We start from the raw sequence: 22,451 nt of genomic DNA, 5'->3' as shown, positions 1-22,451 counted from the left end.
GTGTGAATAGCTTCTCTGTTTCTCATTTATGCAGTAATGCTTCTCTCTACCCCACTCCTGGGAGCACAAAAGCCCTTCACCTCATCTTTATTTCCCCATGGTTTTTGCTGGCCTGTGGGAAGTGGGCAGACAGAGCAATGGGGGCCCTATTACTCTGCAAGCCACAGACCTTCTTCCCTTTGACAGTTTCAACTAAAGAGGGGCCAGGTGTGACTCTTCTAGGACAAGGCTGGTGATTCATGCTCTCCCAGCACAGAGAGCACTGTCCCACTGGATACAAGCTGCAGTCACCGATGACAGAAGTAAATTTGCCCAGCAATGTGAGGGAATTGAAAGATGTGCAGAAGATCAATAATTTACTATTCAGTCAAGCGAAGGCCAGAGATATCCTTTATCCAACACAAACAACCAAATCTGATCATTTACTGAGGGGGGTAGCAGTTAGGATATATATCATGTTCTTAAAAGGCACCCCCAGCCACCAGACGAGGCCATAAATTATGCTTACAAATCAAGGCTGTGTGGCCCGGCTAACGTCTAACTTTGTGCCTACCGAACGTGGAGGCCCAAACAGAGGCAGGCCCTGGGTGAATTTTGACAATGGTATTCAAGGGTTTCTGTTGTAATTGAATATGCTAAAATTTCAATTCATGTCCTTGTGGGCTAATCTGCAATGATATTAAGGGACTGTTATGATAATAATTAAATACAAGCTCGGCATACCAAGTTGGCATTCTGCAGCTCCACCTTCTCGGGGAGTTTCTAGTTCAATAAGGCTGTGATCAAGTTTAAAAAGGGAATTGCAAAATATCTTACATGTTGTCATCTACCAGAGATATGAGGAAGGCAAAAACTATAAACGTGTTCCTTCAAAATCTTCCTGGCACCTTTTTCACTAACAAGTTGCTTTCTAAACACCGCTGGCAGGAGGCCTGCCTTCCTCCAGGCAGTGGTCTGTAAGGGCATGGGACTCAGGCTTCCGCAGACCTCCTGGGAGAGGAGGCACCTGGGACTCACTTCTCAGCAGGGGCAGGAGGGGCCCCAGGCTGGCAGCATGTGGGTTCATCAGCTAACTAACTGCCAGGAAGTTCTTATTCCCTAAGCCAGGGCCAGTGTCTATTCTTGTTTTTCTGGTTCCTGTATTAATGATGTGTCTGGAGAGAAACCAACCCAATTCCTCAAGTCTTCAATGAGACTGATACCCAAGCAGCCAAATCTCTGTCTGCAAAGATGCCCAGGAAACTGCTCTGATGGCGAGAGGGTAGCCAGACAAAATACAGGACTACATGTGAGTTTCAGAGATGCACCAGATAACTTTTCAGTAAAAGAGACTTCCCTGGTGATATAGTGGATGGGAATCTACCTGCCAGTGCAGAGGCCACAAGTTTGATCCCTGGTCCTGGAAGATTCCACATGTCATGAAGTAACTTAGCCCGTGTGCCACAGCTATTGAGCCTGCACTCTAGAGCCTGGGAGGGAAGCCACAAACTACTGAAGCCCAAGCACCCTAGAGCCCGTGATCCACTAGAAAAGCCACCACAATCAGTAATCCACGCACTGCAATAGAGTAGCCCCTGCTCACTGCAGCTAGAGAAGGCCCAAGCACAGCAAAGAAGACTCAGCCCAACCAAAAATAAACAATTAGTAAAAAGCTTTAGTATAAGTATATCCTAAATATTGCAAGGAACATACTTGCATTAAAAAATCAATTTTTGTTTAACTCAAGTTCAAATGGGACTGAGCATCTATATCTCATCTATGTGTGTGTGTGTGTGCACTAAATCTGGCAACCCTACATGGGGAGAGTAAGCACACAGACCCTATCACCATGGTAAGAATATCCTGTAGCTTCAGGAGTAATGGAAATGGGCAGTTCATCCCAGGAGCAGATAAACATAACATGGATATATAAGAGGCTCCTAAAAGACTTGGCTGAAACCAGAGCTAAGACAGGTCATGCAGGGTATTCAGAGTGTTGAGGACGAACTCCCAACCTTGGAAGTGGATGATATCCAGGTCTTCTGCAGCCCGGGGTGGCCCGATGGAACCAGACTCCTGGGCTGGAGGCTCAGTGAGGTAAGAACTCTTTCCACTTGACTGGTTGGAGTCATGAGGAAGGGCTGACCAGTGACCAAAAAGGGGCACATCACTTCTCCTAAAGGTTTTCCTGATCCCCAGTCTTGACTTTGACCCAGGCTTGTGTGCTCAGTACTATATCTTAATATTTTCATTCCCAGGATTCTGTGGGTCAAGAACACATCTGGGGATCCAGGTACTTTGGAAGTCAATGAAGTATAATGATGAGGAAACTGGGAATTTGAAAGACAATTTCCCAGACAGACCTGGGATGGTATGGTATCTTGACTCTGATATTAACCAGCTAGTGTATTCTTGGATACATTTCTTTGTGTGCCCAGTTGCTCAGTCATGTCTGACTCTTGACTCCATGGACTGTAGCCTGCCAGGCTCCTCTGCACATGGAATTTTCCAGGCAAGAATACTGGAGTGGGTTGCAGTTTCCTACTCTAGGGGATCGTCCTGACCCAGGAATTGAGCCCATGTCTCCTGAATTGGCAAGGGGATTCTTTACTACTCTATCATCTGGGAAACCCTCATTTATTTACCTCCAGAAAATTAATTACTTTGTCAAAAATGAAGATCATGGGACTTCCCTAGTGCTCCAGTGGTTTTAAGAATCTGCTGCCAATGCAAGAGTCATAGGTTCAAACCCTGGTCCGGGAACATTCCACATGCCACAGAACAACTAAACCCATGTGCTGCAGCTACTGAGCCCACGCTTGCTAGAGCCTGTGCTCTGCAACAAGGCATGCCATCACAAGATGCCCGTGCACCGCAACAAAGAGCAGGCCCTACTTGCCACAACTAGAGAAAGCCCACACATGACTACAGAGACCCAGGAGAGCAAATGAGGATCATGGCAGTACCTGCCCATGCTGGGTAGGGATGCTGCCAAGTCACTGAATGAGATGGTACTTGCCAAGTGCTAGATACAGGAGCAGGTATTCACTAGATGGTCACTAAATGACACACAGCATCCTTGCTGTTGCGTCATCGGCTGGCTGTGGTCAGGAAGGAGGGAGCCCAAGAAGAGAAGTAGAACCAGCACCCTGGTCAGGCCTCCATAAGCTGGCAGACTGTGAACAGAAAGGGTGCTCTGGCCACTTCAAAATGTATCTGGTTTATGTTATTTATTAGTTAAAAATTTAATTATATGAATTGGGTAGGGACGTGCCACCAGGGATGCTAAGTAATTAGAAATTAAGGAAAGACTATGGATTTGTGTTCCTGAATTGATTCCACCAAAACACACCCAGGTAACAGGAAATTAAGTTTAATGTCTGCACGTGCCAGCAGAATGTGGCACAAAAATTCAGAGGATTAAAAGGCAGAAGAGAGCCCCGGGAGGCTCTCCCAGCTGCCATTTGACAGACTGGCTCCCGGGGCTTCCCTGGTGGCTCAGTGGTAAAGAACTCATCTGCCAAGGCAGGAGACACGGGTTCAATCCCTGGTCTGGGAAGACCCAACATACCGCGAGACAACTAAGCCCATGAGCTGCAACTGCTGAAACCGACATGCCCTACAGCTTGTGCTCTGCAACAGGAGAAGCCACCGCAGCAACTAGAGAAAGTCTGTGTGCAGCAGTGAAGACCCAGCACAGCCACATGGAAATAAATAAATCTTCAAAAAAAGGGACTGGATCCCTGAACCGGAGACAGTCATAAGACCAGATACCTTGATCACAGCTCTCAGAATCAGATGGGAAGCGTGGACAAGACTGGACATCCAAGACCTGGGTTCGATTCTCAGACATGTGACCAGCAGGGATAAAAAAAAACTGAATGGCAGGGCTGGGGCGAGGCTCAGAGGAGGGGGTACCTGTGAAGCCGGGTGGTCCTTCAGCAGATCCCCCTGCTAAGAACAAGTCTCCTTGGGTGACTGAGGAGAACCTCTCCTCAGACAGAGAAACAAGTTTGTCCCCAAACCATTTCTCCATGGCAACAATCACCACACCATACTGAAATGATGGTTTCAAGTTTCTGAAGGTTCCCCAGTAGGATCCTCTGTCTTACTTGCTTGTCTCTATCCTCTCCACATCACCTCATATCTAGACACCAGATAGAGGCATTAAGTATCTAGAAAATCGGATGTTTAGTCACTAAGCTGTGTCCCACTCTTTGTGACCCCATGGACCCCATCAGACTCCTCTGTCCATGGGATTTTTCACAGCAAGAATACTAAAGCAGGTTGCCATTTCCTTCTCCAGGGGATCTTCCTGACCCAGGGGTCAAACCTGTGTCTCCTGCAATGGCAGGTAAATTCTCTACCACTGAGTCACCAGGGAAGCCCAATCTAGAAAATATACTTAATATATGTTTATTGAACTGGACAGAACTCATATAGACTCACAGCAAACACTTCCTCAAGGGAGGTGCAGATGGAGCACTGTAGCAATTAAAAACAGGGGATAATTTCTTCTGGCTATAGAAGATCAGAGAAGATACCCTGGAAAGTTCAGAAGTTATTAATACAAGGCTGGCTAACACAGTTGATGCAGACATGGTAAAAAGAGGTTCTGAGCAAGGAACTCTTTATACAATGTAGACCAGTGGGCGCATGACAAGTCTGAAGAGGAATGGGATGAGATAATACATCCACAGACCAAAGCCACACGATCATTTACAGAAAGAAAAAAAAAAAAAAATCTGCATTCTTTTTAAAAACACAGAGTGCCAACACAGACTCATTTGCCCCTTCCTGAGCTTCTGCCACTCAGCTGTTTCATCAGTCAACTCACTTCCTCCTTATCTATTCATTGCCATTTCCCAAACCTGATTTGGGCACCATACATGTTTGTGGCTGGCTATTTTAAATATTTCCCATCAGCTGCAAGCAAGATACCTATTTATCTTATTGCTGCAAGCAGAGCTGAAATGATCTGGCATCGCCACGAGGCAGACAGTTATTTCATGCCCTGCTAATTCCTAACGTGGTAACTACAATATTGCTCCTACTTTTAAAAGAGGTGCCTTTTTTTTTTTCCTTCTTAACATGTGGCCTAAGTGTCCAAATAAAGAACCTCACTTCTAATAAGGCCAAGTCCAATAACATAACCTTGCCTACCACTGCCACGTTCCAGATGGGGCATTGAGTTTTCAGGCGTTCAGTTGAGAAGTCAAAGCAGTTTTCCATTCTTTCAGGCAGCACAAACAGGTCAGCAAAACAAAACTCTCTCTTTACTGCTGAAAATTCCAGTCAGAGGTGATGGCGGGCCTTTCTGCTGGGCGGATGGTTCAGACGAGGGGGTTCCTTTCCACCTCGGAACAGGCTCAGGAGGGAGCTACCCACGGTCAAATCAACAACCTCTGGTTCAAGTCAACAGCCCACTGGTTCTAAAGGCAGGATGTCTATGGCAAGGAACACCTTGTGACCAGAGCAGAGAGAGCCTTGTCCCCAGGGGTTGGGCATCTGGTGTGCAAAGGGCTGGAAGAGACGCTGACACATTGTGAGTCTGGGCACCTGTTGCTTTAAATCATCTTAGCTATTTTTCAACAGCCTCTGTCTCTGTCCACTGATACTCCCCATCCCTGCCTTTCTGTCTCTGTCCACTGATACTCCCCACCCCTGCCTTTCTGTCTCTGCCCACTGATACTCCCCACCCCTGCCTCTCTGTCTCTGCCCACTGATACTCCCCACCCCTGCCTCTCTGTCTCTGCCCACTGATACTCCCCACCCCTGCCTCTCTGTCTCTGCCCCCTGATACTCCCCCCTGCCTCTCTGTCTCTGCCCCCTGATACTCCCCCCTGCCTCTCTGTCTCTGTCCCCTGATACTCCCCCCTGCCTCTCTGTCTCTGCCCCCTGATACTCCCCCCTGCCTCTCTGTCTCTGTCCCCTGATACTCCCCCCTGCCTCTCTGTCTCTGCCCCCTGATACTCCCCCCTGCCTCTCTGTCTCTGTCCCCTGATACTCCCCCCTGCCTCTCTGTGTCTGTCCCCTGATACTCCCCCCTGCCTCTCTGTGTCTGTCCCCTGATACTCCCCCTGCCTCTCTGTCTCTGCCCCTGATACTCCCCCTGCCTCTCTGTCTCTGCCCCTGATACTCCCCCTGCCTCTCTGTCTCTGTCCCCTGATACTCCCCCTGCCTCTCTGTCTCTGCCCCTGATACTCCCCCTGCCTCTCTGTCTCTGTCCACTGATACCGCCCCGCCTCTCTGTCTCTGTCCCCTGATACTCCCCCCTGCCCTGCCACTGCCTGGCCCCTCCAGCACCTAGCGCTCCGTGTCTAAAAGTCTGCCTCAGGCACCTCTGTGCCCTCCCATCCAGCCCTCAGGAAGCCCCAGTTGTGAGCCTGATTTTTTTTTTTTTTGTCCCCACAAGATGGTGAGTGTTCTTGATGACATTACTGCATCTTCAGTACCTTTCCCAGTGATGGTGGGTAGAAAGTATTCAACAGCAGGCTGATGAACAAAGGTATGTGCTGGACTTGACCCAAAACCCTGCCAGAATGCGAGGGCTAGTGCTCACACGGTAGAGCCAGGCGGGTCTTGGCTCAAGTCCCAGCTCCACAATGATTCAGGGCAGGATGTGGAGCAAGAAGCCCTCTCAAGGCGCCATCACTTCATCTGTGAAGTGGGTGTAACAGTGTGTATCTGGCATGGATGTTTTGAGAAAGGTTGAGCGAGATAGCATACCTGGCATATAGGAGATTCATAAGCCTGCAGCCAGGTGTGGCTCCTGGTATGACAGCGGTCCCCAAACTTTTTGGCATCAGGGACGGGTTTTGTGGAAGACAATGTTTCCACAGGCCAGGGAGTGGGGTGGGGATGGTTTGGGAATGATTCAAGCACATTTACTTACTGTGTATTTTATTTCTACTATTATTACATCAGCTCTGCCTCAGATCATCAGGCATTAGATCCCGGAGGCTGGGGATCCCTGTGTGATGGGACCCCCTGTGTGATGGGACCCCAGCAGTAAGGGTGCTGGGAGGTCGACAGCCTGGATTCTGAGACACGGGGCACTTTCAAGAGAGAGGTGTGCAGACAGGGCTGAAGACAGCCAGAGAAGAGCACCGTGAACTTGAAAAGTGCTCTTCTAGCTCAGCTCGAAGAACATCTCCCTGGGCTGACTTCACCCAGCACATCCCAGCCGTGGTGTGGCGATCCCAGGGGCACGGGGTCATGAGATGTATCTCTCTGCTCTCCAGGAATACACCCCACCTCCCTGCCAACAACAGCTCGTCTCCCCCACCCAGGCCCCAGGTAAGCAGGCGTCAATCTACCTGGTGAGCAGGACCCGTTTTAGGCAGGCCTGCTGAGATTTCATCTCACGAAACATTGACACCACAACCACCTTCTTTTTTCCTCCCAGCCAACCTCTGTCATCCCTAGAAACCTTATCGAGCTGGCTTCTCCTTGGCTTACAGACAAGACAACTAATCATGGACCTAAGAGCTCAACAGCCTCCAAAGCAGCTGCCCCCATCCTGGGCCAGGATGAGAAAATCAATGTGCCTCTGAATCGCTGTCTGTGCCGAGGGCCCAGCCTCTGAGAACAAAAGCATCCAGGCCTCAAGCAGTTCTGTGAACAGGGCTGGAAGTTTTCCTGGCCTGAGGGAAGGCTTACAGCAAGTGATGTGTTAAACGGTGGATCCAAATATCTTTATCATGCCCTTGAACAGAGGAAACTGGGCGGGGAAAAATCACAGCCCCAAGACCCGAGCAGGGCTGTCTGCCTCACCCAGCAGTAGGGGTAGCTGGCGGGTACCGTGTCTGGCATGATATAGGTACTCAGTCAACAGAAACTACTGGATTGAATCCAATGAAGAAGAAAGTAAAAGTGTTAGTCACTCAGTCCTGTCCGACTCTTTATGACTCCATAGACTGTAACCCGCCAGGCACCTCTGTCCATGGAATTCTCCAGGCAAGAATACTGGAGTGAGGTGCCATTCCCTTCTCCAAGGGATCTTCCCAACCCAGGGATCAAACCTGGGTCCTCCTCATTGCGCGCAGATTACCATCTGAGCCATCAAGAAGGACTGAAAAAGGAAGAAGGGCCCAAACTGGGAAGCCCCTCCCCTTGCGAGATTCCAAACCCACCTATGCTCACATGGCAGTTTCCCAGATGCAAAGGACCACCTGCCTCTTGTCCCTGCAAGGACCACTAGGCTTCATCACTGGTCTAGCTCAGAGCAAAGGCAGGAGAAATGCCACTCACAAGTGGAACTTGTCTTGCCAGAGAAGCCTTCCTTTGGGACTGTTTACAAATCCTGCCCAGGGTAGACAATCCACAGCAGAGAACTTCCATGAACACCAGAATGAATGAGCTCATCCCCATGAGTAACTGAGAACAATCCCAACTCACACTGAACGGGGTACCTTCTTTCACCTAGCAGCAATGAGAGGCACAGAAGAAACGGTCATTCTCAGTGCTAATGGGAGGGCAGTTGGCACAACCACTTGGAAGCAATTTGGCCATATCCAGTAAGATTGAGGGGCTTCCCAGGTGGCACTGGGCACCTGTCTGCCAATGCAGGAGATCCAAGAGACGCAGGTTCGATCCCTGGGTCAGGAAGATCCCCTAGAGGAGGAAATGGCAACCCACTCTGGTATTCTTGCCTGGAAAAATCCCATGGACAGAGGAGCCTGGTGGGCTACAGTCCATGGGGTTGCAAAGACTCAGACATGACTGAGCAACTGAGTAAGACTGAAAATTCTCAGACCCTACACCCAGCAATGCCAAGTCTTGCACAAGCAGGCAAGGATCATAACATTGACCCAAACATCATAATGTTGGAAAACTGGAAAGAATCCAAAGTCTACCCACCAAGTAGGGTCTCAAATGCTCCTAAGCTGAACACTCCAGAACAGTTCAAAGGGATGAGGGACTCTCAGAATCACATGGCTAAATGAGAAAGGTAAGCCAGGACACACTATGGAAGTTAAGACACACAGTCCCACCCAACTGTAAGACCTTAGCTTACAGGAAGCTTCTTCCCACCCAGGAAACTTCTCTGATTATCCCAGGCCACTCTGAACCCTCCGGACATGCCTCTTTAAAGCTCAGCCTTCCATACTGCTCAGAACTGTTAGTGACTTTTAGGTACGTACATGGCTACCTCCTCAATTTGAAGGCGAGTTCTTGGAACACAGAACACTGCTCCTATTTTCTCAGTAGACACCACAGGGCCCTCCCTGCACAGGATAGGGCCACAGGTAGGCATTTGCTGATCAACTCAATGGGACAGCTCCCCAGACTCATGGGATCAGCCACCGCATCTCATTGGGTGAGCGCCTCACTCTCACCGTGGGGTCTCACTGGGGGGCCTCACTCTCCAAGAACCTGAAAACACACCCCTTGTGATGCTGCCAAGGCTCCTCCAAGCCAGCCTCCTGTTACTACCTCCCCCCCGTTACTACCTTCCCACTGCCACTCATGCCTGGAAAGTCATGGAAACTCGCCACCACCTTGTCCATCCATCCCCTTCCTCAGTGGTCTGAGGGTCCAATCCACCTCCCCGCCACGTCTACACATTAGCCTGCAGGTAAGGGAGCCACAAATAACTCCAAACATAAATGTGGCCTAAAAATACCCATAAATCATTCTGATTCCATCCAGTGATGATTCTAATTTACAACACGAAGGAAGAAAATGAACACTGGGGCTTTTTTTCCCCTGAGCTTTGGCTGCTGCCAAGCCAGAATCCCACCCCACTGTTATTAACACTTACAACCAGAAATTCCAGAGTTACATAGCATGGAGATGAAATCTACCAGATGCCTGTGGGCACAGGGGCTGAGGGCCATGGTTTGGGTGTGAATTCTCACAGCCTGGGTGGCCCTTAATTAGGGGCTCCACCCACACTTGTCACTTTCTACCTATCCCTTCATCAGGGGAGATCAGAGCAAAGTCCCGCCTTCCTCTGGTCCCCTAACAATGGCTAATCTGTTTGCACAATCACCAGCCACAGTCCAGGAGTTGGGTCTGGAGCAGCCTGTTGAGGCAATCTGCATTTGAATGTTCTCTTCAGTCACTTCTTTCTGGGCTGTGCAAGCAATGAACCCAGGAGAACAGAGGGAACTGGGGTTTCTCCTACCCCAGCTTTTTCTTTGTTCATCACCATAAAGCATTGTTATTGGGTGTTTTTAAAAAAAAGCAAAAGCATAAAACAAAAGTTATCTCTCTCTGTGGGGCAATATAATAAAAGCCATTGGATGCTATTTTTAACAGCCATAAAAGCACATGATTAATATAGAAAAAGTCGTAATGACAAAGTGCGTCACAAAGAGCATCAGCGTGGAGGGTGAGCCGTTGAACTCGAGTGGGTCCCCGCCATCAATCCTGATACACTGGAGGACCCGAAGTGCCAGTGGACTCCGGGAGGCCCCTTTCTGGCCACTGTGAAATCCCAGGTGGATCGCAGCCAGCTTCTGGTCCTGGTCCAAGACAGAAGCTGCCAGACTCCTGGGGAAGATCCTTTACGAGGATCAGCAAGAAAAGCAGAGAAGTGGGTGCTCTCACTAACTTGCAGGCCAAGACGCACCACGATTCAAGCTCTCTCTCTCCTGCTATGACACGTGGCTCGGCCCCTCAAACAACGGAAAAGAGGAACAAGGGGACTGTCTCCATGGCTCCCTAAGGGTGAGAACACGCGGGGTCAGGGTGATACCAAGGAAACCAGACCATACCCTGTCTTCCCGCAGGCCCCAAACTGAAGTTGGCACAACATTCCAAGATGTTCTCTGCAGCGCCCACCTCTGCCCCAGCCTTGCAACACACCTTGTTAGCCCATCTAATGATCTTCAACATCTGCAAGCTCCCCGAGGCTGCAACACCCAGAGGGAAACAGAAGGGTCTGTCAGTAGAGGGAGGGAAGACAGGTTCTGGTTGGGGGCCACTGGTTCCCAGGGGACACGTTCAACTGAGCACCACCTGCAGAGGAAGATGCCACACACAGCTCCCCATTCCCTCACAAACTCTCAAGGTGGCTCCTTGGGATCTGCAGGAACCTTGAAGATCCGCAGGAACCTTGAAGATCCCAATGTATATGCCAAGGACTCTCAAGAATCAGAAACACCCTAGTTAAATCTGATTTCATGGAAATCGTAAATGGAGACTATTAGGGTAAGAAGGTAGGAAAAAAGAGAAACAACAAACGGGGTCTTGGCAAACAAAAATGCCTTTGAACAAGAAGGGGCTGGCATCAAATGACCACAGAGCAATTCCATCCTCTTGCAGCCTGGAATTGACATTCATGGAACAAGAGAGCTTTTCTGTTCTTTACCTCCACTCCCTGGACCTTCAGTTTCATGTGGTCCTCTCTGGTCGTTTTGCCATCTTTCCTCTTTTTCCAGCAATACCCATCTTTCCTGTATTTCACTTTCTTCCTGTTGTAGAGGATCATGGAGCCATTCTGGGGTCTGGAAACAACAAATGGTTAAGTTACCAAGAGAACCAAGCAAGAAAAAAAATTTATGAAGAAAGATATCATAGACCAGTAAAAGTCTCTACAGAAAAGCAATATTCCACATTTGCTGGAACATAATTTTTCACCTTTTATTGCAGCTCCCTGGATTAACCGTGTTTTACAGCCAGCCAAAATTTGCTTGTGGATTTGGTACCTAATGAATTAAATGTGTCAATGATAGGCTTAAAAAACATCCCCTTAGTAATATCCACCGTCTAATCAGGATATACGATGTGGGGGCCTGAGCTCTGCCCTGAAAAGCAGGAAAAAAGAGAGAAAGCAAAAAAAGCCGGGGGTGTTGTCGCAGCCTGCAATATCTTATCTCTTGTGGAAAGATTTTCTGCACATCTTTTAACCCATCGCCCTACATTAGGAATAAATAAGTCTAACGCAGACACTAGATGACTACGTTAAAAGCGGACCGCTGGAAGGACTGGACGCCGAGGCCAGATGCTCTGACTCATTGCCTGCGTCTCGATTCCTGCTGGATGGGAGAGCCCCGCAGCGCTTCTTCCCAAGCAAGCTAAGTACCTGATTTTTCCCCATTTGGGCTTCAGCTGTCAAAGGGCTCAGTACCGCCAGGTAATCTGTCTATTCTGTCCACGACCACAGTAAGTTAGAAAAATAGTTACCCACATGCTCATGCTAAGAGCGGGAGGGCTGTTCTCTGTGCCCTTTAAAAAGAACAAAGAGAATTTTCCTGAAAGACCTCGAGTATCAACCACAGAGAGCAAAAGATGTTTACACTCATCCTCAGAGCCAAGAAGAAAGTGAAAGTGTTAGTCACTCAGTAATGTCCCTCCAGGCTCCTCTGCCCGTGGGATTTCCCAGGCAAGAATACTGGAGTGAGTTGCCATTTTTTTTCTCCAGGGGATCTTCCCAACCTAGGGTTTGAACCCAGGTCTCCTGCATTGTAAGCAGATTATGTACCATCTGAGCCACCAGGGAAGCCCCTCATAGCCATTGCCTTGACATATTTTGGTTTGGGGACATCAAGGAAACAAAGAACTAAACTCTCCTGGCAGCTGAGGGCAGGTGTTGTGGCAAATAAAGTTTGCCACATTCTTTATTCCAGAATAAAGTTCCAGTAGCTGTAGCCTGGAACATCCTTCAAGGAAGATGCCTCTGAAAGCTACAGCACACGGTACACCCACCCTGGTCAGCTCAGTGTCCCTCTCCACCTGAAGGCTCTGCACAGGGAAAGGAAAGGCCAGTGATCTGAGCACCCAGGGGACCACAGAGGCCTTCTAGCTCCCTCCTAGCCAGTGTGAGACAGCTCCTGACACAAACAGGGCAAAGCAAGGGCTTTCCTCTTTTTTAATTTAATTTAAGTTTTATTCCTTAGCTGCAAGACATGGCATGCTGGATCTTAGTTCCTTGACCAAGGATCGAACCCACACCCCCTGCAGTGAAAGTGTGGAGTCTTAACCACTGGTCTGCCAGGGAAGTCTTTTTTTTTAAATCAATACGTTTTTTATTGAAGTATAGTTGATTTGCAATGTTGTGCTAACTTCTGCTGCACAGCAAAATGATTTAAGTATACATACATATACCCTGATGCTAGGAAAGATTGAAGGCTAAAGGAGAAGAGGGTGGCAGAGGATGAGATGGTCAGATAGCATCACCAACTCAACAGCCATGAATCTGAGCAAACTCCAAGAGACAGTGAAGGACAGGAAAGCTTGGTGTGCTGTAGTCCATGGGGTTGCAGAATTGGACAGAACTTAGCGACTGAACAACATATATGTATGTATATATATCCATATATATATATATAAACACATGTACATTTTGGGGGGCTTCCATGGTGACTCAATGGGTAAAGAATCACCTGCAATGCAGGAGCTGTAAGAGATGCAGGTTCAATCCTGCCTGCAATGCAGGAGATGCAAGAGATGCAGGAAGATCCCTGGAGGAGGGCACAGTAACCCACTCCAGTATCCCTGCCTGGAGAATCCCATGGACAGAGGAGCCTGGTGGGCCACAATCCACGGGGTGTCACAGAGTCAGACGCGACTGAACATGCATGCATACATTTTTAAAAATACTCTTTTCCATTATGGTTTATCATAGGATATTGAATATAGTTTCCTGTGCTATATAGTAGGATCTTGTTTATTCACTCTCTATATATAAAAGCTTACATCTGCTAACTCCAACCTCACACTCCATCCCTCCCCAACCCCTCCCCTTGGCAGCCACCAGTCTGTTCTCTGTACCCAGGATTCTGTTTCTGTTTCATAGATTCCTCCTGATGCAAGCTGGCTGCTGTTTCTGTGCTGCAGTAGAGGTGAGGAAGTAGGCAACCAGTCTTCCCTGGGGCCCAGGGCAAAAGCCTCCATCCCATTCTTTTCTTTTCTTTTGAACTATGGGCCATTTCACAATTGGGCACAGACCACTGACTATTGATCTCTTACTATTCCATTGTCTGTAGGGAAGAAAAAAATCACTCTAGGGTGACAGCGGCTAATTGTAGTTCCCACCCAGCCGGGTGGTATCGTTCAGCGGCCAGGTGATGACTAACCAGCGACTCCATTGGAAATTACAGACTTTCAGCAGTGACTCCCAGCACTTCATTATTTGCCGATCACTGTGCAATTGGTTTGTGTCAGTGTTGGTTTCCTCCCTGAAGTCTGCACCGACTAAAACAATCTGGAAACAGCTCGGCACGCTTGTCACAACCTGTCAGCTGATGATATCTGTCTTGCTCTTACCAGTCTGTATTGAAAACCTTACAGTTCTCTTTCATTTCTGAATGGCAGGAAAGCTGGAATCCGGGCCCCACTGTGCCAAGCCCTTTCCACTGCAGCCCTGTTCTCATATTCAGAGAGCCAGCTCCCTAAAAGACCCATTAGAAGGACCCTGAAGTCCAACAGCTGCACTTACCCACTTCCCAAGGACTAAGCAAAGAAGACATCCCATCAAATAGATGGGTGCTGCTTGTCTTGTCCCCTCCAAAGAAGAACAAAGACACCCACGAGAGTGTTTCAGGGACACCCTCCATCCCAGAAAACTCATCTGTTGGAGAAGATGTGACATTAATCCCATCGGCTTCTAGTGAGCTAAGACAGGATTTGTGATTTGTTCTGTCCTCTTGGCCTTCCTAAACATGGTCAATGACCCTCTGCAGTGTCTTCAGGCCAACTGTCCCCAGATCATAAATGGTATGACCCAGAGAGAGTGGGCATCTGCAGATACCATCACATCCACAGTCAGAACCACAATAGCACCCACTGAGGAAATCTGCCTTCTGGTGACCCGCCCTTTGCTTTCTGGAAGGGCGAGGGGCCCTGTCATCCAACACTTCTGGCAGGACATAATCCCACAGGGAACCTAAGTGTCCAACTTAAATGGCCTTAATAAATGGAATCATCATTTTAACTCGCAATAATGAGCAACCTAATAGTGTTTAATCCACCACTCTGATTTTATTAGAACTTGCTCTGCTCTGCGTGATGGGGAAGGTCCCTCCGCCCACAGTTCACAGGTCCTGAGGACAGAGAGGGAAAGCCAGAGGGCTGCAGCGGGGCTCATGTGCCCCCCCATTGCAAAGAGAATGGGGCTTCCCTGCCTCCCAGAGAACACTCAGGAGTAAAAGATGCAGGGGGGAAGATCCAAGGAAGGGGTGGAGGCTGGGGCACTACTCTGGGGGGAAGGAGAGGTGGGCTAGACCCCATGAGAGGGGTCCCATCAAGGGAGAACTATAGTAAGTTTCATTTCTGCCTAAAAGGGAGCACCCACTTGAGAAGAGCAAAGAAGTGGGAATGGATTTGAGGACAGAGGGTGATGCAACTGCAAGAAAGCTGCACAGAAAAATCGATCCATTTTGTCTTTTATGTTACCAGCTCCCCGTGAGCACCAGCTCTATAGGGAGCATGCCATGTGTGGTCTAGGTTTGCTTCTGTTTCTACATCTACAACTCCATCTGTGCTCAAGTCACTCAGCCATGTCTGACTCTTTGCATCCCTGTGGGCTGTAGCCCACCAGGCTCTAGGTTCCATGGAATTTTCCAGGCAAGAATACTGGAGTCGGTAGCCATTTCCTATCCCTGCATCTGTATCCATGTCTATAGCCACATCTGTCTCTCCATCCCTGTCTACATCTATACCTATATCTATGTCTACACCTATGTCTGTTTCTGAATCTATGTCTACGTCTGTATCTGTATCTACATATACTTCTTTATCTATGTCATTTTTTTCATCCTCATGGCAACCCTATGAAGTAGCTACTATCACCATCCCCAACATAAAGATGAGGAAATCAACTCTTTCTAGCCAGAAGGTGACCGAGCAGGAGTCCCTTGGAATCACTGTGACTCCAGAGCTTCCTCTGAGGCATAGACTGAGGGGCCAGTCCAGGTTTGAATCCTAGTTCTGCCCTACTGGGTGGGGGGAACCCTGATGCCCTGAAAGCACCCCTCATCCAGCAGATGAGGACTTGGGGGTTTCCTTCCAGGCTTCCTCACTTCCTGTTTGGGTGGAATAATATGGAAGCCATCCAGACCTCCTTGTAAGCTCCAGTCGCCCACAGTGGTGACTTGCAGGGGAAAAGTACCTTTTTTTGGTATGCCTCCCCTTCCTCTCTCACATGCAGACTCCTCCTCCAGTGTTTCCTGGGACCACCTCTCAACTGCCTGTACTGAAATCCTCATCTCAGGAGCCCCAGCTGAGAGACACTGAACTAACAGTGACAGTATAAGAGAGTTTGGGAAAAACAATCCAAGTCCTCCGTGGCAGCAGGGAGGGGAACATCAAAGGAAGAAAGGTGAGCATCCAGGAGCTTCATTCTCACCAGGGAGGTTTCTAGGCAAGAAACCTTTCAATCGGATAAACCTATCTAAAGGGCAGTAACAGAGCTGCAGACACAGAGAACAAACTTGTGGACACAGTGGGGGAGAAAGAAAGTGGGATGATTTGAGAGAGTCGACCTGAAATATATACATTACTGTATGTAAAGTAGATGGCCAGTACGATGCAGGGAACACAAAGGCAGTGCTCTGTGACCACCTAGAGGGCTGGGAGGTGGGAGGGAGGTTTAAGAGGGAGGGGACATATGTATACCTATGGCTGATTCATGTTGCTGTATGGCAGAAACCATCTCAATACCATAAAGTAATTATTCTCTAATTAAAAATAAAATTAAATTAAGAAAGAAACATTTTAATCTAAGAAACTAATAGTTAGCAAAGCCAATAATGCTCTGTGCAATATAGTAAAAAGATTATGAGATCAATGGAAAGACTATTGCAGATCATCAAACTAAAGAAGTAGGTGTAAAATTAAGATACATAATCAGTAAAATAGATATATGCTTATATAATAGCTTATATGTGTATGTGTGTGTGTCATATACACATACCCACATGTGTGCACACACACAAATAAGACAGGAGTGTCGGAAGTCTCCATTAATTGAGAGAAAAAGAAAATTAAATACCAAGGCATACATTTAATAAGAAATTCCCAAAACCTAAGGAGAAAAACTATAAATATCAAAAAGACACAAAAGTAGTTTTCAATAAATGAAGAAGAGTAACATGTTCTTGGTTAGGAAGCGTGAGGATCATAAAAATGTCAATCTTCCCAAAGTTAATTTATCAATGTAATGTAATGGAAACAAGAATCCCAACAGAGTACTTTTTTCTGTGTCTAGAAAAATGTATTATAAAATTCATCAGGAGGGGAAAGAAACACCAAAGAGAGCCAGAAAAACTTCAATAAGGAGGACTGAGGTATACAGGCCCGTCCTAACAGCTATTAACACATTCTGTAAAGCCTCTATATTTTAAAAAGTATGGAATCATCATACAAATAAATAGCCAACAGAACAGAATAGAAACTCCAGAAATAGTCTCACTTATACACGCAAATTTAATATATAATAAAGGAGGCATCTCAAGTCAGTGCGCGAGGGAGACTGACTTTTTAATAAGTGATGTTGGCATGTGGCGGAGAAGGCAATGGCACCCCACTCCAGTACTCTTGCCTGGAAAATCCCATGGACGGAGGAGCCTGGCAGGCTGCAGTCTGTGGGGTCGCTAAGATTGGACACGACTGAGCGATTTCACTTTCATTTTTCACTTTCATGCATTGGAGAAGGAAATGGCAACCCACTCCAGTGTTCTTGCCTGGAGAATCCCAGGGATGGTGGAGCCTGGTGGGCTGCCGTCTATGGGGTCTCACAGAGTCGGACACGACTGAAGCGACTTAGCAGCAGCAGCAGCAGTTGGCATGTGGAAAAAGAGAAAACTGAATGGATCCTTCACACCTTACAGTGACATAAATTCCAAATGGACTAGAGATTTAAATGCAATACTTTATTTTTTTGGACTCCAAAATCACTGCAGATGGTGATTGCAGCCATGAAATTAAAAGACGCTTACTCCTTGGAAGGAAAGTTATGACCAACCTAGATAGCATATTCAAAAGCAGAGACATTACTTTGCCAACAAAGGTTCATCTAGTCAAGACTATGGTTTTTCCTGTGGTCATGTGTGGATGTGAGAGTTGGACTGTGAAGAAGGCTGAGCTCCGAAGAATTGATGCTTTTGAACTGTGGTGTTGGAGAAGACTCTTGAGAGTCCCTTGGACTGCAAGGAGATCCAACCAGTCCATTCTGAAGGAGACCAGCCCTGGGATTTCCTTGGAAGGAATGATGCTGAAGCTGAAACTCCAGTACTTTGGCCACCTCATGCCAAGAGTTGACTCATTGGAAAAGACCCTGCTGCTGGCAGGGATTGGGGGCAGGAGGAGAAGGGATGACAGAAGATGAGATGGCTGGATGGCATCACTGGCTCAATGGACGTGAGTCTGGTGAACTCCGGGAGTTGGTGATGGACAGGGAGGCCTGGCGTGCTTCGATTCATGGGGTCGCAAAGAGTCAGACACGACTTAGCAACTGAACTAAACTGAACTGAACTCTAGAAGAAAATGCAGGTGAATTTCTCTAACCTGAAAGTGGAGAAAACTTTCCTAAACATGATTTTTAAAAATCTAGTAACAATATGTGAAAGGTATATCTGATCACATAAAAATAAAGCTGCCAGACTGTTTTCCAAAGCAATTGCTTTGGAATTTTTTTACAATTTTACATTCCCATGAGAAAAATATGAGAGTTCCAAAGTCTCCCCACCCTCCCCAACAGTTGGCATTGTCTGTCTTTTGGATTATAGCCATCCTAGTGGGTGTGTGGTAGGATTTTAATTTGCATTTCCCTAATGACTAATGATGTTGAGCATCTTTTCATGTCCTTATTAGCAATTCATGTAATTTCTTTGATAAAATGTCTATTTGAATCCTTTGCCCATTTTTAATTTAGTTGTTTGTCTTCTTCTTTTTGAGTTGTAAGGGTTATTTACATAAAATCTGGTTACAAGTCCTTCATCAGATTTGTGATTTGCAAATATTTTCTCCCAATCTATGATTCTTCTTTTTAAAAATTGTTTCTTTTAAGGAGCAAAGGGTTTCAATTTTGATGGAGTCCAACTTATCAATTCTTTCTTGTAGGAATCATGCTTTTAATGTCATGGGGTTTCCCTGTTGGCTCAGATAGTGAAGAATCCGCCTGCAATACAAGAGACCTGGGTTCGATCCCTGGGTCAGGAAGATCCCCTGGAGAAGGGAATGGCAACCCAGTCCAGTATTCTTGCCTGAGAAATCCCAAGGACAGAGGAGACTGGCAGGCTACAGTCCTTGGGGTCACAAAGAGTCAGACATGACTGAGCAACTAACATTTTCACTTTAGTGTCATACCTAAGAATGTTTTGCCTAATGCAAGGTTGCATTTTCTTCTAAGAGTTTTATACTTTTACCTCTTACATTAAAGCCAATGATGTGTTTGAGTTCTTTTTTGTGTACAGTATGAGGTAAAGGTCTAAACTGGTTTTGGGCACATGCATATTCAATTGTCCCAGTACCATTTGTTTTTTTTTTTTTTTAAAGGACTCTCTTTTCCCCCACTGAATTGCTTTTGTACCTTTGTTGAAAATAAATTGACCATAAACATAAGGTTTTATTTCTGGACTTCATATTCTACTCTACTTTTTATCTTTATGTCAATACTATAATGTCTTGATTGTTGCAACTTTATAGTAAGTTTTAAAGTCAGGATATAGTCCTCAAACTTTGTTCTTATTTCTCAAAATTGTTTTGGCTGTTCTAGGTCCTTAATATTTCTGTATACATTTTAAGATTAGTTTTTTCTTTCCATTTTGTCAATGAAAAGAAATCTTGAAATATATACAGAAATACAACAAACCTAGAATAGCTAAAATTTTTGGAAAAAATAAGAACAAAGTTGGAGGACTTATAGTAAAAAATATTTCCAAATTATATGACCAATGAAGGGTTAATACCCAGCATATAGAAATAGCTCATACAACTCAACATCAAAAAATCAAAAAACCCAATTTAAAAATGGGCAGATGACCTGAACAGACATTTTCCAAAGGAGAAATACAGATGGGCAATGGGCACATGAAAAGATCTCAATATCACTAATCATAAGGAAAATGCAAATCAAAACCACAGTGAGATAGCACGTCTCACCAGTAAGAATGATCATCATCAAAAAGAACACAAATAACAAACGGTGGCGAGGATGTGGAGAAAAGGGAACCCTTGTGTACTCTTGGTGGGAATGCAAATTGATGCAGCCACCATGGAAAACAGTATGGAGATTTCTCAAAACACTGAAAATAGAACTGCTGTATGACCCAGCAATTCCACTCCTGGGTATATAACTGATAGAAAACAAAAATACAAACTCAGAAAGATACACGAACCCCAATGTTCATAGCAGTATTACTTACAATAGTCAAGATGTGGAAACAACCCAAGTGCCCATCACAGGTGGATAGATTAAAAAGATGTTGACTCATGTATATGTCAGTCACAAAAAGAATGAAATTTTGCCATTTGCAGGAACATGCATGGACTTGAAAAGCATTACACTAAGTGAAATGTTAGACAAAGACAAATATTGTATGATATCACTTATACATCAAATCTAGAAAATACAACAAACTACTGAATACAATAAAAAAGAAGCAGACTCACAGATACAGAGAACTACTTTTAGTGGTTACCAGTGAGAAGAGGGAAGGGGCAAAAGGCAATATAGTGGTAAGGAATTAAAGATTCAAACCATTATGTATAAGACAAGCCATAGGGATATACTGTACAACACATGGAATATAGCAAATATTTTATAATAATTTCAAATGGAGTATAACTTTTAAAAGTTCTTAATCACTATATTAAACATCTGTAATTTATATACTATTATATACATTTATGGAGAAGGCACTGGTGACCCACTCCAGTACTCCTGCCTGGAAAATCCCATGGATAGAGGAGCCTGGAAGGCTGCAGTCCATGGGGTCGCTGAGGGTCGGACACGACTGAGCAACTTCATTTTCACTTTTCACTTTCATGCATTGGAGAAGGAAATGGCAACCCACTCCAGTGTTCTTGCCTGGAGAATCCCAGGGATGGGGGAGCCTGGTGGGCTGCCATCTATGGGGTCTCACAGAGTCGGACACGACTGAAGCGACTTAGCAGCAGCAGCAGCGTATACATTTATACATTATATATTATCATATATTAACTATACTTCAATTTTTAAAAAAACATTCATTTGATATCTTCTGCAACAACAACAAACAAGCCCACAGGGATTTTTATAGGGGTAGCATTCAATCTTGAAATCAGTTTGGAAATAACTGCCATTTCACAATATTGACCGCTCTAATTGCTTCCAATCACAGAACATAGACTGTCTTCCACTTATGTAATCTTTAATGTCTCTGTAAGACTTTGTAGTACAGGTTTTACACTTTGTGAATTAATCTAAGTACTTTATTCTTTTTGATGCTATTGTGAATGGAATTGCTTTCTTAATTTCATTTTTGGATTGTTCATTTTATTGTATAGAAATACAATTGATTTTTGTATGTTGATCTTGTATCCAATGACCTTGCTAAACTTATGTATTAGTGCTAGGAACTTTTTTGTAGATTCCTGTAGATATTCTACATATATAATAAAGTCATTTGTGAATAAATATTGTTTCGCTCTTCTTTTCTATTCTAGATAGCTTCAATTCTTTTTTCTTGCCTTATTGCACTGGCTAGACCCTCCAGTAGAATGCTAAATAGAAGTGATAAGAATAAACACTCTTGTTTTATTCCTCATCTTAGAGGGAAAATATTAAGGACTCAAGAACCAACTTGAAGAGGCTCCCACTAACCAAAGATGGGACAATATGAACATCAATATTAGTAGTAACTGCAATGGATTAAAACCTCTTCAGTTCAGTTCAGTTCAGTCGTTCAGTCGTGTCCGACTTTTTGCGACCCCATGAATCACAGCACGCCAAGCCTCCCTATTCATCACCAACTCCCGGAGTTCACCCAAACTCATGTGCATCGAGTCAGTGATGCCATCCAGCCATCTCATCCTCGGTCGTCCCCTTCTCCTCCTGGCCCCAATCCCTCCCAGCATCAGAGCCTTTTCCAATGAGTCAACTCTTCGCATGAGGTGGCCAAAGTGTTGGAGTTTCAGCCTCAGCATCAGTCCTTCCAATGAACACCCAGGACTGATATCCTTTAGGATGGACTGGTTGGATCTCCTGGCAGTCCAAGGGACTCGCAAGAGTCTTCTCCAACACCACAGTTCAAAGCATCAATTCTTTGGCACTCAGCTTTCTTCACAGTCCAACTCTCATATCTATATATGACCACTGGAAAAATCATAGCCTTGATTAGACGGACCTTTGTTGGCAAAGTAATGTCTCTGCTTTTGAATATGCTATCTAGGTTGGTCATAACTTTCCTTCCAAGGAGTAAGCGTCTTTTAATTTCATGGCTGCAATCACCATCTGCAGCAATTTTGGAGCCCCCCAAAAACAAATTCTGACACTGTTTCCACTGTTTCCCCATCTATTTGCCATGAAGTGATGGGACCAG

General features: G+C 45.9%; 1 protein-coding gene across 1 annotated transcript in view; it reads right to left on the bottom strand.

The window, feature by feature from the left end:
• LOC102287225 (calmodulin-binding transcription activator 1) overlaps positions 1-22,451 on the bottom strand; it is a 909,062-nt gene that overhangs the window by 500,646 nt on the left and 385,965 nt on the right. Inside the window, exon 3 of the mRNA XM_070385162.1 lies at positions 11,300-11,435. Coding sequence (XP_070241263.1) covers positions 11,300-11,419 — 120 coding nt within the window. The 5' untranslated portion in view covers positions 11,420-11,435. The remainder of the gene's footprint in view (positions 1-11,299; positions 11,436-22,451) is intronic.

This window comes from Bos mutus, chromosome 16 (assembly GCF_027580195.1).
Source record: "Bos mutus isolate GX-2022 chromosome 16, NWIPB_WYAK_1.1, whole genome shotgun sequence".
NCBI classification, from domain to species: Eukaryota; Metazoa; Chordata; class Mammalia; order Artiodactyla; family Bovidae; genus Bos; species Bos mutus.
Note: the sequence above shows the minus strand (reverse complement) of the source record. Positions and strands in the feature narration are given on the sequence as shown.